This window comes from Culex pipiens, chromosome 2 (assembly GCF_016801865.2).
Source record: "Culex pipiens pallens isolate TS chromosome 2, TS_CPP_V2, whole genome shotgun sequence".
In the NCBI taxonomy this organism is placed as follows: Eukaryota; Metazoa; Arthropoda; class Insecta; order Diptera; family Culicidae; genus Culex; species Culex pipiens.
The window spans coordinates 77,081,764-77,098,324 of NC_068938.1; the positions used below are offsets into that span (position 1 = coordinate 77,081,764).

Sequence of the window (16,561 nt, forward strand, 5' to 3'; positions counted from 1 at the left end):
ATTGTACAGGTAAGTGAGGGGCAAGTTTTCCTTTTAAGAAATAGGTTTAAAAAATAGTTGCTTGGGCAGCAAAGATTGGTTTGAATGTTATTTTATTAAGTCAGGTAAGGTTTGGATTTTATTTGTCTTTTTTTCCTCTACCGTTCCCAGCTCGTCCCCCCGGCAGTTGATTGTGCTCGTCCCAGCCAGTTCGTGTTTCGGCAGCCCGTCAAAATTCCGATTTCCGCATGCCTGACTATTTTTCCTTTACACTGAGCAAAACTCCCACAGCGCATCGAAGTGTTAGGCTCATGATCTGACCCTGCTGTACAGCGCACTCAAATATCAATAGCAAATCACTTGAAATTTCGGTGATTGACCATGAACCGCCAAATACTTGAATTCCAAATGGTGTAATAAAATAATACGTACAAGCGATTTACAAGTTCTCGCTTGCTAGTCGTGCACCGAGTCGTGCACGCTATCACTGCGACGGCCGGCTAGTTGAAAACATTATATTGAAGTGGAAAATCACGTTGTTTTGGATAGTGACTTAAGATCAATTTCAAGTGTTTCCCTCATCACTTTAAATAGTTCAAGACAGTGGAGCAAATTCATGAGTAAAACTCTTGAAAAGCTTGAGCAACCCGAAATGGAAAATAACATGTCAAAAAAATACAAAAAGTCAATCGCCCAAACACTTGCATTTGGTAGTGTTTTGGATTGATGTTTAAGCGGTGTATGCACTTCGGAAGGAATCGGTCAAGAAAAATTTCAAATGGGCAGGAGCGGCAGTGAAAGCAAGCCAGAGAGGGTGAAGAAAAGCCCCAAGAAAACGCTCCCTCTCCTTTGCTCTGCAGTTCGTAATGCTGTTTCTTGACCCCTTTCCTTCCGATCTCCATACTAGCCTTGAAACAAAACCATTCAAATCTTTTATGTGGCTTTATTCAATCATTCAAGTGTTTGGGCACTTGAGTAAAACGTGTGGCGTATTTTCAGTGTATAACCAACAAATCTCAACGTGTAGATGAACAATCTCAAGTATTTTTGAAATTGGTTTATCATAAGTAGGTCGAATACCGATGCAAAAAGGACTGTGTTTACCAATGGCTCTTAAGTCCTTTTGAAAACTAATCTGAAACATACATTTATACATGTATAGATGCATCTTGATTTTTATTATTAATTTGACGCATTGAATGTTTTCAAGTAAAATCATAATTTAGATCATGAATTTTGTTTTGTCGGAGTTCAATCGCCGGGTCCCTCTGCTGCACCTGTCACTCCCCGCAAGCAGAATGGTCACCCTATGCTCTGACGTTTCGCAAAACTGTCATTATTTTGCTCGGTCGCAGGTTTCGTGTCAGCTGCATCAGCTCGGATCGGACGATTTTGCTCGCGTAAAGGCAATTTTTCCAGCGAAACCAATATTTCTTATCGGATTCCCGGTAGTGTCCCGTGTGCGTGTCGCGACATTCCAACGACCCCCTCGAAGAACCGGCTAGGGCGCAATGTGGCAATGGCCAAGTTCAGCGGAGCGTTCGATATGAAGGAGCCACCACCTTGGCAAAACTGCTGCTACTGCTCGTCCTTCACCACCTCCACCTCTAGTGCCACCGGGGATGCTCCGTCGGCCACCCTCACTAACAGTTCCACGACGGCGAATCTTCGTCAGCAGCAGCAGCAGCAGCAATTGCTTGCGTTCAAAACACCAGCCGATTTCGTTAGGTGAGGAGGTGCAGAGGCGCTGTTTGAACAGTTTTAATTGGTGTAAATTGATTTTGCCAATATCGGCACTCGGAGCAGCGGAACAGCTGTAATGAGACCGACAACTTGCTCGGAGGGATTTGGGGGAAAAACAGATTGCGGGTTTCCTCCGTGTTATGTGTTTCGCTCTGGAAAGAGATAGTGCAAATCTGGATGGGATCATGCCAAAGATTTCATCTTTTTGAACATGACACAATTAAAAAGTAACAAAAACCCTTTCAAGCCTGATGGGTCATATATGACACAAAAAGCTGTTTAAGCCTTCCGCATCTAACTTCGATTTTATTTTTATTTTTTCAACTATTAAGGGCATCTCCACTGCAGAGATCTAATTGCGTGGCAAACCTATCGGTTGGATCCCCAATTTTAGCTTTGCTCCGTAGCTAATACACGTTTTCGCACCGCTGAGAGCTAATTTGACTACCGAATCAAGCCCACCGCGGGGATCTAATTTATTCATTTTCCAATTTTAGCCGTTTTGTTGATCAACATCAATGAAATTATGTTGTAGTATGATAGAACATGCTTCCAATTGCATTATATGTCCTAATTGTTTGCTTACATCAATAAAATATCATTTTCAAATTTTTAAAAGAGTTCATCCGATTTGCTCCCGACATGTTAGCACCGCGGGTAGTAAAGCTAAAGCTAAATTAGCCTTCGAGTTCATTCAGCGAAGAAAAAGTTCATCGGGGATCCGTCGAGTAGCCAAGATAGGTGCTCGAGAAGTTCCCGAGCTTTGGGTGGCTAATTTTTTCAGCGATTTTTAGAATTATTTGTATTTTTTTTTTGGTTTAAGATGCATTTATTTTGATTATCAAATTTTCATGAATATTAAAGGAATGAGTAATTTGGTTCAAAACGACTTTATTAAATTGAAAAATTGTGGAGTTTATCCTTTTTTGTATTTTTAAATAAAAAATAATCAGCCACCTATGTTTAATATAAGCATACCGTCACAGAAAATTGAAACATGAATGTTCAAAATTTAAATATAACTTAACTGATTTGAACATTTTTAAATTATGTATTAAAATTTAAATATATATGTAATTGGGCTAATTTGAGTTTGTAAACAAAGGGTGTATCTTGCTCACGTTAGTGGGGAGTGAGATAAAATTACGAATACGTTTTTTTATTTTTTTTCATTTCATTTAAATATATTTTGAATAGTTGTACCGTAAAGGCTGATACGCAAAACTCCATATAAAAAAACGCCCAAGAAACGGTCAGGGAAACGTTTTAATAATCTTGTATTCGATATAATAATATTGAAAATCCCCACCGAATCTCAAAATGCAGAATTTTAAAACTAAATGGACAGATATAGTTTTTTGGTCGAAATGGAGTAAAAAAAGAAGTTGTCTTTATAGCTGTCGGCCCACATGTCGGCCACCAACCAGTAACCTCTGGATTGTGAGTCCAGTGCCCTGTCCAATTGATCCACACGGACGGGATCGAAATGAAATATCTATTTTCTGACTAAAACACTCAATAATAAAAAATCTTAAATTTAGAAATTCAAAATAAAAAATATGCAGAATTGGGTCGTATAATGAAGCTTAGATTGCTGATATTGTTGTTTATAGCGACAAAGCTTATTTTTCTGAGTAAAATGACCCTTTGAACGACAACAAAGAGTTTCAAATGGATTTTTAAATCAATTTTGAAAAATGAACCTCGCGGACCTTCTTGACAGAAAAGCTCCTACTAGACAGCTCGTTCCAAGGGGACCATAGTTAATCCATCGAAAAAATGTTGTCTTGTCAAAAAAAATTTTTGCATTAAAATGAAAAAAAGTGATCAGAAATGCTTTTTAATCGTGTTTTTAACCGTTGTACATATAAATTGACATAGGGCTTTTGTACCCAAATGAATAATAATTTTAATATTAAAGTATTTATAGATTCAAGAGCTCAATAATTAAAAAAAAAAACAGAAATTATAAATCGAAATTCCTAAAGCTAAAAACTCTGAAATAAAGAAATTCGAAAATACTTATTTACGAAAAACCTGAAAATCTTTAAATGTTAAATTTCTATCAAAAATTAAAAAAAAATGAAATCCAAATCAGGAATTGGAATTTTTTTAAAAATATGAATTTAGGAATTTAAGAATTTAAGAATTTAAGAATTTAAGAATTTAAGAATTTAAGAATTTAAGAATTTAAGAATTTAAGAATTTAAGAATTTAAGAATTTAAGAATTTAAGAATTTAAGAATTTAAGGGTTTAAGAATTTAAGAATTTAAGATCAGGATTGCATGTTTTCAAATTCGCATTGGCTCATTTAAAATGTTTTGCTTGAATTTTGCTTTTTACTCAATACAAATGACTTGTGTCTTGCATGTCCGGCAGTTGATCGACAATGCGTTAACCAAAATTTATCAAACACAGCCCCAATCTGACCTAAAAAACTTAACTGCATCATCCCACATTGTCAAAAGTAATTTTTCATGCGCAACTTGCAGCACACGAGGGAAAATACCTCCAAACTCGAAGAATTGAAACCGAAAAATCAATCATTACTCCTAATGTAAACATTTACTGACGTGAGCAGGATAAACTCTTTGTTTATAAACTCACATTGGCCTAATGACATTGTTTTGCTTGAAAAAACCATCCGTCAGACGATTTGCTCCCGGTAGATCCCGGAGCTAACCTGAGTTTTGTTTAGATTCGGATGAACACGGATGAACTCGAACCTAAATTAGCTCTCGCACAAGTATTATCCGCGCACCACCAAACCGAAGTGCGCAACACTTCTGTTGCGCGAAAAAATCTGTTGCGCCGAACAAAAATGTAGTGGTTTGTCGTTAGCGTGTACATCATCCTGTGGCGCAACAGCTTTGACAGGTTGCGTTCGTATTTTGATTTTTGTCTGCTTTCACAATACCGCGGTAGGCTTGACGCGGGTGCCAAATTAGCGCAATTAGGTCCCTGCGGTGGAGATGCCCTAAATAGTTTAAAATTTTGGTTGGTTTATTTATCTCTTAAAATTACCTCCTGAACCTGTTGAAAAGTTGTAAACTAACAGACTCTCATCACAAATAAGGCCGTTGCAAATATTTTTTAAAGTTCATGTCGCTTCTTTTAAAAGTCCAGTTTTACGATGTTGTCCCGTCACGCTACATTTTCATTTCTGGGGAAGCACAGGTACAATATTGTTTATTCTACAAACCATTTCATTGTAGGAAAATCAATTATCTCAAATATGTAATAACATTGGGGGGTTTCTTCTTTAATTTTTCCACTACAGCCAAAACGCTGAAAAAAACATGGGATTTTTTTTAAATGGAGTCGAAGAATCGGCTATTTTTTTTTAGAGCCGGTACATTAAGAAGTGTGTACTTTAACCCTCTCACGCCCATGGTTACTCCAGAGCACCAAAACTTTGAACTCAAATATCTCGGAACTGACACAACTTTTCATGATGCTTTAAGTTGCAGGTGTTCATGTAGAATGTATACTAACATCTCCCCAAATTTCATCAAATTTGGTTAAGCACAAGCAAAGTTACAGTGTGAAATGTAAACAAAAATGGGCCAATTTTAGGGAAATAAATAAGACCTGTTTTCAAAAGCCCGTAAAAAATACCAAACACAAAATTTTATGAAACAAAAAATGTTTTGCTATCATTTGAACCTTGGACAAGAACCCCTGTGAATAACATTGTGAGTTTGGACAGGTTTTAAGTGTTTTTCAACCTTTTTCATTTGGTGCACCAGAGCACCACTTAGGCATATGAGCAACTAAATATTCAGGAGCACTTTTTTCTAAATTACAGAAAAAGCTTATTTTTATCAAAACAAAAGTTTATAAACGTTTTGACTATTCATAAACAAGACAAAACATTGTTATTAGACCGATAATTTTATTATTTTCCTCATTTTTCATGAAAATGGTTGTTTGTGGGTTTTGAATGAGCCAATCAAAGAAACCTGAAAATGCAGAGATTTTAGAATTTGTAGTTAATACTTCAGAAATATGGTCTTACAGCAAGGAATAAGTAGTTTTTAACACATTTCGAAGCGTTTTCAAACAAATGAACCAATAGATTTGAAGAAAACGAGATTTTGTGGTTTAAAAAAAAGTTGCTCATCTTCCTGATGGTGCTCTGGTGCACCACTTCAAATTCTACTTTTTTGTCTCAATTCGATGTTTGTGGGTCAAAGTAAAGTATTTCCTGCATTATTGTACCAAAATTAAGCCATTTACTATTTGTACGATAAGCAAACAGCTCTGGGCGTTAGAGGGTTAAAGCTCTTTAAAGCTGCTCGGTATTTATTGTAATATCAAAAATATTTTTTTGCAATTCCGTTGTGAAACTACATACTTTTCCTGTCATTCTTGAACGACGAAATAGCCTACTTTTCTGTACCAAAAATAACAGAATCGAATAGCAACACTTTTCAAAATAAATGCTGAAAAGTTCTACTTTTCAGCACTGAAATGGGTGCTGAAAAGTCGAACTTTTCAGCACTTGTTTCGAAAAGTAACACTTTTCAACATTTTTTTGGTTCAAACGATTTATTGACAAAATACATGAAAATTTGACATAAAATTTCACTTAATGGGTGTTTTTCGGAATTGCAAAAAATGTTGTATGGAACTCGTTGCAAAACTTGATTTTTTCAGCACTCGTCGTATTTATCCAACTCGGTGAACCTCGTTGGATAAATGTACGACTCGTGCTGAAAAAATCCTCTTTTTGCAACTTGTTGCATAAACTACTAATTTAAAATCACTAAACACCTAATTTCCTCCCCATTACAGGCACCTCCGCGCGCAGCACTGCACCGTCGAGGGCGGCTCGTACGTGTGCCGGTATGGCTACAACGGCGTCTGCTCGTCGCTGCCCCTGGACGGCGTCAGCGACCGGGACTACGAGATGCACGTGAACCGGTGCCACGTGAACCAGCAGCAAAAGGAGTCCCAGATAAAGTGGTCCGTATTTTCCGCGGCCCAAAACCTTCCCGCGGTGCTGAACGACCCGAGCCGGGCCAAGCAGACCAACTTCTTCACGAAAAAGTGGGGCGACAGCTTTGTGGAGCAGCAATCGTTCGGGACGGTGCCGCAGCTGCCCGAGATCAAGTGGGACCACTTTGAGGCGTATTTGAAGCGGATCGGTAAGCGGTACCGGATTCACACGCGCATCGCCAAGACTGCGCTTCCGAGTGGGGGTGATGGCGACGGCGGCGGCACGTCTAGTCAACAGCCGGTGGTGAGCGATCGGTTGCCGAACGGGGCCATCGCCAACCTGAAGGACATTCCCGAGGTGTTTTTGAAGCAACAGCTTGAGCTGCACAGTCCGGCCTCGTTCGGGGCGGTCTTCCCGGGCATTAGCAATGAGGCGGAGCAGGCCAAGCAGTCCAGCCGGATGCTGCAGGAGAAGCTGAGCCACTATTTGGACATTGTGGAGGTGTTGATTGCGAAGCAGGTTCGTTTTTAATTTTGTTGTTTAAGGCTAGTAGCACGGAGTTCGGAGCTCGGAAGGAATGCAAAACTTCATGCAAAAAACGCCCAAGAAAGGGTCACAAAAAGTTTTTTGTGACCCTTTCCTAGAAAAGGGTCGAAAAGGAACAGAAACGGAAAGCGGCGTTTGATGTTTCTTTACGCGATGCTTGTTTGCAATATGTTTTGATAAAAAAATCAAATAATTTTAATTTTTGGAATTCGACTGAAAGTTACTAATGTTTAAATAATTTTTTATTCGATGCAGAAACTTGAAATTAAAAGGACAAATTTAGTTTTTTGCTCAAAATGCAGTACACCAGAGGAAAATATTCAAAAATAAAAAAATGTGGAATTAAAAATTCGAAAGTATAAATTTTTAACAATAAAAATAAAAACAAAAATTCAAAAGTTTCTAAACTTGAAAAAAATTTGAAAGTTACTACCCGAAATTCCAAAAGATTTAAAAATCAGAAATTCGGAAGTTCGAAAATACAAACATGCAAAAAAAATCGATATTTTAACATTCAAAAATTCTAATATTAAACTATTAAAGAAAAAATTCAAAACAAAACTCGACTATTCAATAATTTTACAAAAATATAAAAAAATAAGATTTTTTAAAGCTGATAATTTTAAAATTTAAAACAGTTCGTACTCGAATATGCGAAGTGCTCGTCAAGATTTCACTACCGATAATCAAATCACGAAATTTATATCTTTCTCAAAATTTGAGTTTCTTTCCTAAAATATGACTCCAAACTTGCTGCAGTTTGAGATGGAGGCATATAATAATTTAAGGATTAAGAATTTAGGATCTTGATAAATTTGGAATTTGAGAAATTACGAAATAAAGAATAGAAAATTAAAAAATATAATTTAAGACAATTAGAATCCAAGAATGTAAGAATGTAAGAATGTAAGAATTTAAGAATTTAAGAATTTAAGAATTTAAGAATTTAAGAATTTAAGAATTTAAGAATTTAAGAATTTAAGAATTTAAGAATTTAAGAATTTAAGAATTTAAGAATTTAAGAATTTAAGAATTTAAGAATTTAGGAATTTAAGAATTTAAGAATTTAAGAATTTAAGAATTTAAGAATTTAAGAATTTAAGAATTTAAGAATTTAAGAATTTAAGAATTTAAGAATTTAAGAATTTAAGAATTTAAGAATTTAAGAATTTAAGAATTTAAGAATTTAAGAATTTAAGAATTTAAGAATTTAAGAATTTAAGAATTTAAGAATTTAAGAATTTAAGAATTCAAGAATTTAAGAATTTAAGAGTTTAAGAATTTAAGAATTTCAGAATTTAAGAATTTAAGAATTTAAGAATTTAAGAATTTAAGAATTTAAGAATTTAAGAATTTAAGAATTTAATTATTTAAGAATTTAAGAATTTAAGAATTTAAGAATTTAAGAATTTAAGAATTTAAGAATTTAAGAATTTAAGAATTTAAGAATTTAAGAATTTAAGAATTTAAGAATTTAAGAATTTAAGAATTTAAGAGTTTAAGAATTTAAGAATTTAAGAATTTAAGAATTTAAGAGTTTAAGAATTTAAGAATTTAAGAATTTAAGAATTCAAGAATTTATGAATTTAAGAATTTAAGAATTTAAAAATTAAAGAATTTAAGATTTAAAGAATTTAAGAATTAAAAAAATTAGGAATTTAAGAATTTAAGAACATCAGAATTTCAGAAATTCAGAATTCCATAATTTAAGATTTTGAGGATTTAAAATTTTTGATTTTTAGAATGTAGGAATTTTTGGAATTGCATATAATTTGAGAATCAAAGGAAGATTTTTTTTTTTTGAATTTCGGTTTTTGTTAATTTCATAATTGTCAATCCAGATGCTGTGCCGTTTCGGAGTCCGCGCAATATATCACTGATCTCTTCTCGGGTGGGGGGTTCTAAAGATGATGTCCCAATTTCGGGAAGTCGAGGCACGTGAACGGCGCCTTGGCCAATCGTTCTTAATTTCTCCTCCCATTGTTGCATGCTAATGTATCGTTGTTTTCGCTGTGTTCGATTTCGGTTATGCATCTTGATGAAGCGATACATTTGACGCATCTGCTCCATCGGTGGATGGCGTGCAGTTAGAGTCAGGTATGCATCAACCTTGTCCTCAAAATGTTGTTGATAGGCTAGACGCTTTTCTTTACGAGCTGCTTCTGCTTGCTTCTTTAGTACGGGATTATGGCGATCGGCGAGAAGCTGCTGACGAGCGTGGTAGTAGGCCCGTCCGGTGGTAGATCGACGAGGAGTTTTAGGGGATGAAGAACGAGGTATGGAATGCACTGCGGCGGCACGGAGCGCGTCGCTAATCCTAGACCAGCGAGCGGCGACAGTTTCAGATCCGCATGAACTGGATACTTGCAAAAGCTGTTGTAATTTGGCGTGGTACTTCTGTTGACTCTCGGGATCATTTCGTAACAGTTCCAGATTCAACATAAGACGTCCAGAAGTAGTTTGGGAGGAAGGAGTTGTAGTTTGTAGACGGGGTTCATCACAGAGAATAAATACATAAATAATGAATCAAAAACACAGTTAAATTACAAAAATATCTAACAAGATAAATAAACTTCATGTAATCCCATGGGCGGGGGTTAGTGGAGGGCCATCATCATCATCATCAGAGGGATGGTTCGACTTCTTCAACACACACTTAAGGATCTTATGGTCACTCATAGCCGAAGGATGGAAGGCTCCACTAACGACGGGGAAAGCAAAAGATGGGATTTTGTTCATCAAAATATGGTCGATCTGAGAGCTAGCACGACGATTTGACCAGGTAATGTGCACGGTATCTGATGGACTCAGGGTTACATAATCACGTAGGTGAAAGCAATGTAAGAGGTTTTTCAAAGCGAGACCATTGTCGTTGCTGTGAGAGTGAAATAAATTCCGCCCAATATAAGGAGAGTCATCATCAACAAGATCGGAGTAACCCAAATGGGCGTTCATATCTCCTAAAATAAAGAGTTGGCGTTGCAGGTGATTCGGCAGAGAATTGAGATACCGGTGGAGCGTCGCGAATTCGGAATGAGGAGTGGAAGATCTGTCGGTGCTCCGAACGTATGTGGATATTATAAGCAGTGGGACGTCGAAGATCGTGATGAGATACGAGCAGGTGTTAGCACTAATGCGTCCCGCCGCCGATCCGAGCCTGGAGATTATTATCGTCGTTCACGTTGATCCAAACGTAGTTGCTCGTGTTAATGGTACAGCCGATCATGCGGGTTTCTTGCAGGGCAACAATGAGGAATTGTTGAGCGGAGAAGTAATGATCCATAAGTTCCTGGACGTCTGGATTGGAGCATCCGCGAACATTCCAGCTGCCAATCAAAACCTTGGTGTTATTATTCAGAGGCAGGGGCGTAGAAGCGGTCAAAGGAGGATCGGCGCTAATCTGGGAAGCCGCAACAAGCTGCTGCTGTTGCCAGGCTGCTAGCACGGGGTCAGGCGGCTGATAGCGAGTGGTGGAGCAGGGTTCAACGGGAGCGATGGTGTCTTCGAGCTGATGCAGGTATTGATTCATTGTGGTTGGCCAAACGATAGGCGATGTGAAGTGTGCGGCCGTCGGGGTTAGGGGATGGAATGGGATGCCGAGTTCCTCCTTCATTATACACTACAATGTTGCAGCTGTACATTTGTGCAACAGCCAACATAGTTTCTTCACCTCCCCACTCTCGATCGTCACGCAGTCGGTCAAGAAATTCATTGATTCGAGGAAGCTGTTCGTCCTCTGGCATGCCTAAGCTGTTCGTGGTTTCGAGGAGACTGAACCAGTATACATTCAGATGCCTGTGAATGTGAGCTACCACATCTTGACGCAAAGTTCGCACAGCAGTGGAGTGTTCGGTTGAGTTGGTGTTGTACCCGTACAGCTGATGAACCAGAGCAGAAAACAGGCAGTGTCCATCGGATGGCATTCGATACACTGGATAAGTGAGATTATCACACCGGACATAGTCAATATGCTGGAGGAGGTTGGTTTTAGGGGTTAATCATATAATGTTCGTCTTGAATCAATTTATTTACCTCAGGATGTGACGTACTAGTAATATGCTGGGTGTAGGAGTTATTTAGATCGGTAGGAGGAATAGTCGTGGGATACGTTGCAGATGGAATGGCATTCTAGAATAATTCAGATGAATTTGGGACGATTTGTTGGGAATAATAACTTACGGTCAAGTTGGGGACTACGCATTTTCGTTTGGAAGCACTGGGATGGGTCGAGGTGGATTTCTGGTAAAGTTTTCAAAGAGGCTTTGAGTAATAATTGTTATACGGTTTGCAGTACTATTTTGTTTACCGTTGCAGATGTAGGACGTGTCGGGTAGGTTTCCTTTATTCGGTGAAGGAAGGCATCGTAATGGGATGTGAATGTGTGACGGGTTGTTTTGCGGGAGGTCCGGCGGACAACGCGAATGGTTCCACGGCATGAATGAGTGTTTTGGAATGCAAGCACGGGTCCGGATTCGACATACACGTCGATGCGACGGAAAAGAAGGTCAGCCAAGAGTGTGATGCGTTCATCTTCGGGACCATCCATAAACCACGTGGACACTCTAGGGGGGGGGGGGGGGGGTATGGCGATTGTCCACGATCCATACAAAAAAGATTTTTTTTGTATGGACAATTGTCCACGAAGGGGGGGGGGGGGGGTTGAGATTTCCAAAAAAGTGTCCACGTGGTTTGTAGATGCTCCCTTCGGTCATTTGCTGATTGGTAGTTGGGTGAAGTAAATATCGCTCTTCGAGTGAAGTCACAGCCAACTCATGCTGTGGTGTTCCAACTTCAAACTTATGCAACTGATAAATGATCGCTGAAAAAAGACTGGCTCGATGCGAGGGAAGCACTTGAGCTAATAATGTTCCCTTTTCATAACGAACAATTTCCATTTTGTTAGCACGTAGAGAAAACACAAGACGCGACTATGACAAGGACTGCTACACGGTTATTTAAGAGCATAAGTATTATGTGTATGGGCAAGGTATGTAGAATGGATAGGGTAAGGCGGATTTTGGGGTTGTTAGGGAGCGTTCTTTTATTACGTTAAGCATTAGGGGGGTCGTAATGCTAAAGGGGTAAAGGGGCATCTTTTTGGGTTAACAAAATCTTTAGGTTTTCAGCAATAGTGTTATGTGTCAAGAAGAATTTGTTAAATAAATATACAGTTGATGGTGAAATAGTGGAAAAATGTATATATCATTTATAATTAAAAGCACAGACAAACAGACGTAAATCATTGAACAAATTTAACGAAAATCCATCAATCACAAAAAAATGGAAAAAGGTTAGCTAGTAGCTCGATCTGGTGGCCAATACTAGCATTAAGCATCACTGTATATGAGAATTGGTTAGTGTGTGAGTGAACGCGGTCACTCTTGTTGTAGTGAGAGGAGGGAGATTTGTTTACTAACATTTACATTTTTTTACCAACATGTGAGAAGAATGCAAGAAGTTCAAATTCTTAACTCACGCAGACGGTCCACGTCCGCGTCCGATTGCGGCCATGCACTAGGTAAATCTTGCCGAGGAAACATTCGTGTAGGCTGCAGAGGTTGATGGAAAGATGCACCAGTTTGAGGGTGGTTTGGATATTACTGCGCTGTTTGTGAACAATGCCCACAAATTGGCCATGAGTTTAAATAATAAATTTCTTGGCGTGAGGTTAAGCTACCTTCTCGGCAAGCAATTTAGTCCACTTGCAAGCAACCAAATTATCGTATGAGACCAGGTTGACCTTGTTGTCGACGGTCTATACCTACATCTTCAACCTTACCAGTGGCCAGTTTCTGCCATCCAGCTTTCCTGGAGACCAACATCGGCGAACGCTGTTTGGTAGACTCGTGCTCGAAGTCGGCCGGGTCGCGCAATTGCCATCGCTGGACACCGGTTCATCCATGAGGGACGGATTTGAGGGCCACGACGGAGTCAACATTCTCGAGGTCGGCCGGGTTGTCAATACCGAGTTGCTGAAATCGTGGTAAGCGCAATCGCCATCGCTGGACACAGCGTCATTCATGATGGCCGGATTTGAGGACCACGACGGAGTTAAGATTATCACTTTCAAACCAATCCGGCGCCTCTTCTTCTAACGGTTCGGCCGGGAAGGATTGAGGATTATCTAAATGCTCAACAGACCATTCAGCGGAATCCACACCCGGAGGCGGGTCCGGATCCAAAAATTCCACCGACCAATCTTCTCCAAACTGGTCCATCCTCACACTCAAGTAGCAGCAGAAAAAAAACAAAACTTTTGGCGCGCTACCTGAAACTTTTGGCGCGCTAGCTTAAACGTCATTTGAAAGTGTGCCTTGATTGCAGCGCCATCCTATTCTGGTGGATAATCCGAGAACTAAGTTTAAATTCAAATCAGCCGTTATATTCCTGATTGATGGAATTAAAAAGAGATTTACGTCTGTTTGTCTGTGTTAAAAGTAAGCATTAAGACGACCACTTTTCAAGCATGTGTAAAAAAAAATAAAAAAAGGGAAAAAATAGAGGGATTACTCCGAATATGGAGGTGAGGTAGGTGCCCAAATAATACGATTACGGTTTTCAGATTTTCAGGAAACAATAAAGGAAAAATAATAAATGACTTGAAACGTTAAAAGAAAATAAAAGAAAATTTAAAAGATCATAATAAAGAAAAAAAATACAAAGGTATCTAAATCCTATTGGTTGAAGTTTGAGTGAAATATTGAAGTTGATCACTATTTTCGGTGCTTGTCTGGTAAGATTTTTGTTGCTTGGGGTTAGATATATAAATGGCGTTTTCTCCCCGCATGCGGGAGATTCGGCCGATGTCATTTGTATGGGGAGGGTAAACATTTTGGGGAGGGCGAACGCTGATGGGATGCAACATCCTCACCAAAGTGTTCTAGTAGGAAACTAGAAGAAGGAATTTCGGTTTTTGTTAATTTCATAATTGTAAATTTTAGAATTTATGGTTTTTTGATTTAATTTTTTTTGAGTCTCCGTTTTTTTTATTTTTGTAAATTTTAAATGATTGAGTACTAAATTACATTTTGAGTTTTCAACTGCGTTCCTTCCGATACCCGTATTTAGCTTTAGACGAAATATGTTAACAAAAAGGTTTTTTTTTATCTAGGTCGCCGAGAAGTCGTCCGCCTTCTTCCACGCGATGACCTCGCAGGACGCCATCATGGAGCAGATGCGGGAGGCGGCAACGCACGTGTCGCGATTGCGATCGCGCCTCAAGCAGATCGACGACACGATGGTGCGGGAATCGCTGCAGATCATCAGCTTGGAGCGGATCCGGTCGAACCGGAACATCGTGCTCGAGCGGTTGAAGCTGATGTCGACGGTGCACCAGACGCAGCCGATGATCCAGCTGTTGTTGAGCACGCAGGACTACGTGGCGGCGCTGGATTTGATCGGGACGACGCAGGAAATTCTGAGCCAGGAGTTGGTGGGGGTGCACTGTTTTAGGCATTTGCCGTCGCAGTTGAGTGAAATGGAGCGGTTGATCGACAAGATGTTGACGACGGACTTTGAGCGGTACGCGACGGCCGATTTGAACCGACCGTTTGGGGAGTCGCCGGAGAAAGTCCTCGAGGAGGACAAGTTGATTTGTATTATTTCTGGTCTGCTGAGGAAGCGCAACTTGGATTTCATAGACACGTACAAGGAGGAAGCGATCACGACGGTGCGGGCGATCGTGAAGCAGTTGGTCATTGAGGTGATTGCGTCGAGCGATGCTGAGGTGTGTTTGACGGGGGCCGGGGAGGAGGCGCAGAGTTTGTCGCTTGCCGAGTGGATCGTGCTGCTGGAATCGGCCACGGGTACGCTGTTGAAGCTGTTGCAGCGAGTTCGAGCCGTGCACGACGTGATGCAGCAGACGGCGGATGCCAGCGCGGGGAAGATTACGGACGACGTGTCATTTATGGACACGGAGGCGTTTCTGAGTGCGGAAGATTACGACGTGGCGATGGCAAGGTTGGCGAGTTTGCTCCAAAGTGTTTGTAATTATTGCCACGAGCGGTGCGCGAATTTGGTGTCGAACCAAAGCCTTGAGCGGAGTACGGTTAGTGCGGATCAGATTGCGAAGCTGACGGAGATCGTTGACCGGTTCAGCGACGGTTGCGAACGCGTTTGTGGCATTCAAAGTGCCCCGTTGAAGTTGGCGTTGAGAGTTCAGGGCACGCGCTATGCTCAAAAGTTCCACGCGGAACGAAAGTCCAAACTTGCCCTGCTGCTGGACAGCGAACGGTGGAAGCAAGCGGAAGTCCCCGCCGAGTTCCAAAAGATGGTCGTGCACATCTCCAAGGGCAACTTCCTGTGGAGCAAAACCATCCAGCAGAACGGAACTCCCATTCAACCTCCACCCCCTCAAGCGGTACTCATCATAGACGGCGAACCGTTTGCCCTGGTCGGAGCCGCCCTTCTCCTAGTTCAAATCGTCAGCGAGTACTGCCGCTGTGCCTCCCAACTTCCGGTCATCGCACCCCAACTCGCCCGCAACGTGATCGACCTCCTTCGCACGTTCAACTCGCGCTCTTGCCAGCTGGTCCTCGGCGCCGGCGCTCTGCACGTGGCCGGCCTCAAAACCATCACCAGCGGCAACCTGGCCCTCGTTTCGCGCGCCCTCCAGCTAGTCCTGTGGCTTCTTCCCCACGTCAAGCACCACTTCCAATCGCTCGAACCGAACGGCAGCACCTCGACCATCCTCACCGGGTATGACTCGATCGAGAAGGACTTTGGCTCGCACGTCAAAGAAATAGAAAACAAGGTGCTCGCCATCGTGTGCGACCTCGTCACCGGCCAGATGGCCAACTGGGACGCCCGACCGCCCGTCCCGTCCCAGTCGTTCCGCAACATCAGCCGCCAGTTCGTGAAGCTGCACGAAGCGATCGCGTCGATCCTGCCGGAGAAGCAGGTCGCCACCATCTACCGGGTGGTGCACAAGAACTTCAAGGACAAGCTGCGGGAACAGCTGCTGCGGAACAACATCACCAACAACGGGGGGCCGCAGCACGGGACGGTCGTGTCCGAGTTGACGTTTTACATGGAGACGTTGCGCACGCTGAAGGCGATGCCCGCCGAAGAGTTGAGGGACGAGACGTTGGACGATATTTGGTTGAAGTGAGAGGGGGGGGTTTGTAGATTTCAGTTTGATGTTTGTTTTTTTGTTTGGTTTTATCACCGTGCAATGGTACCTCATTAATGTTAGTGTTGAAGTTGAAAGCTTGGCGCAGTTGCTTACATTATGTTGGTGAAAGCATTTTTATTTTTCTGGAAGGCTCGTGTGTGTCGAAGATCGTCCGTTATTGATATATTTGATTGTAAAATATACATTAGGGTGGTTCAGGGCTCCTTGGAAATGCAAA

General features: G+C 40.8%; 1 protein-coding gene across 1 annotated transcript; it reads left to right on the forward strand.

The window, feature by feature from the left end:
- The first annotated feature begins 1,312 nt into the window (after positions 1 to 1,312).
- On the forward strand, positions 1,313 to 16,488 carry LOC120413542 (vacuolar protein sorting-associated protein 54). The gene is made up of 3 exons (XM_039574420.2): positions 1,313 to 1,707; positions 6,521 to 7,184; positions 14,323 to 16,488. Exons 1-3 carry the CDS (start codon positions 1,499 to 1,501, stop codon positions 16,318 to 16,320), a joined length of 2,871 nt encoding a protein of 956 aa, XP_039430354.1. The 5' UTR covers positions 1,313 to 1,498; the 3' UTR covers positions 16,321 to 16,488.
- Positions 16,489 to 16,561: the final 73 nt, after the last annotated feature.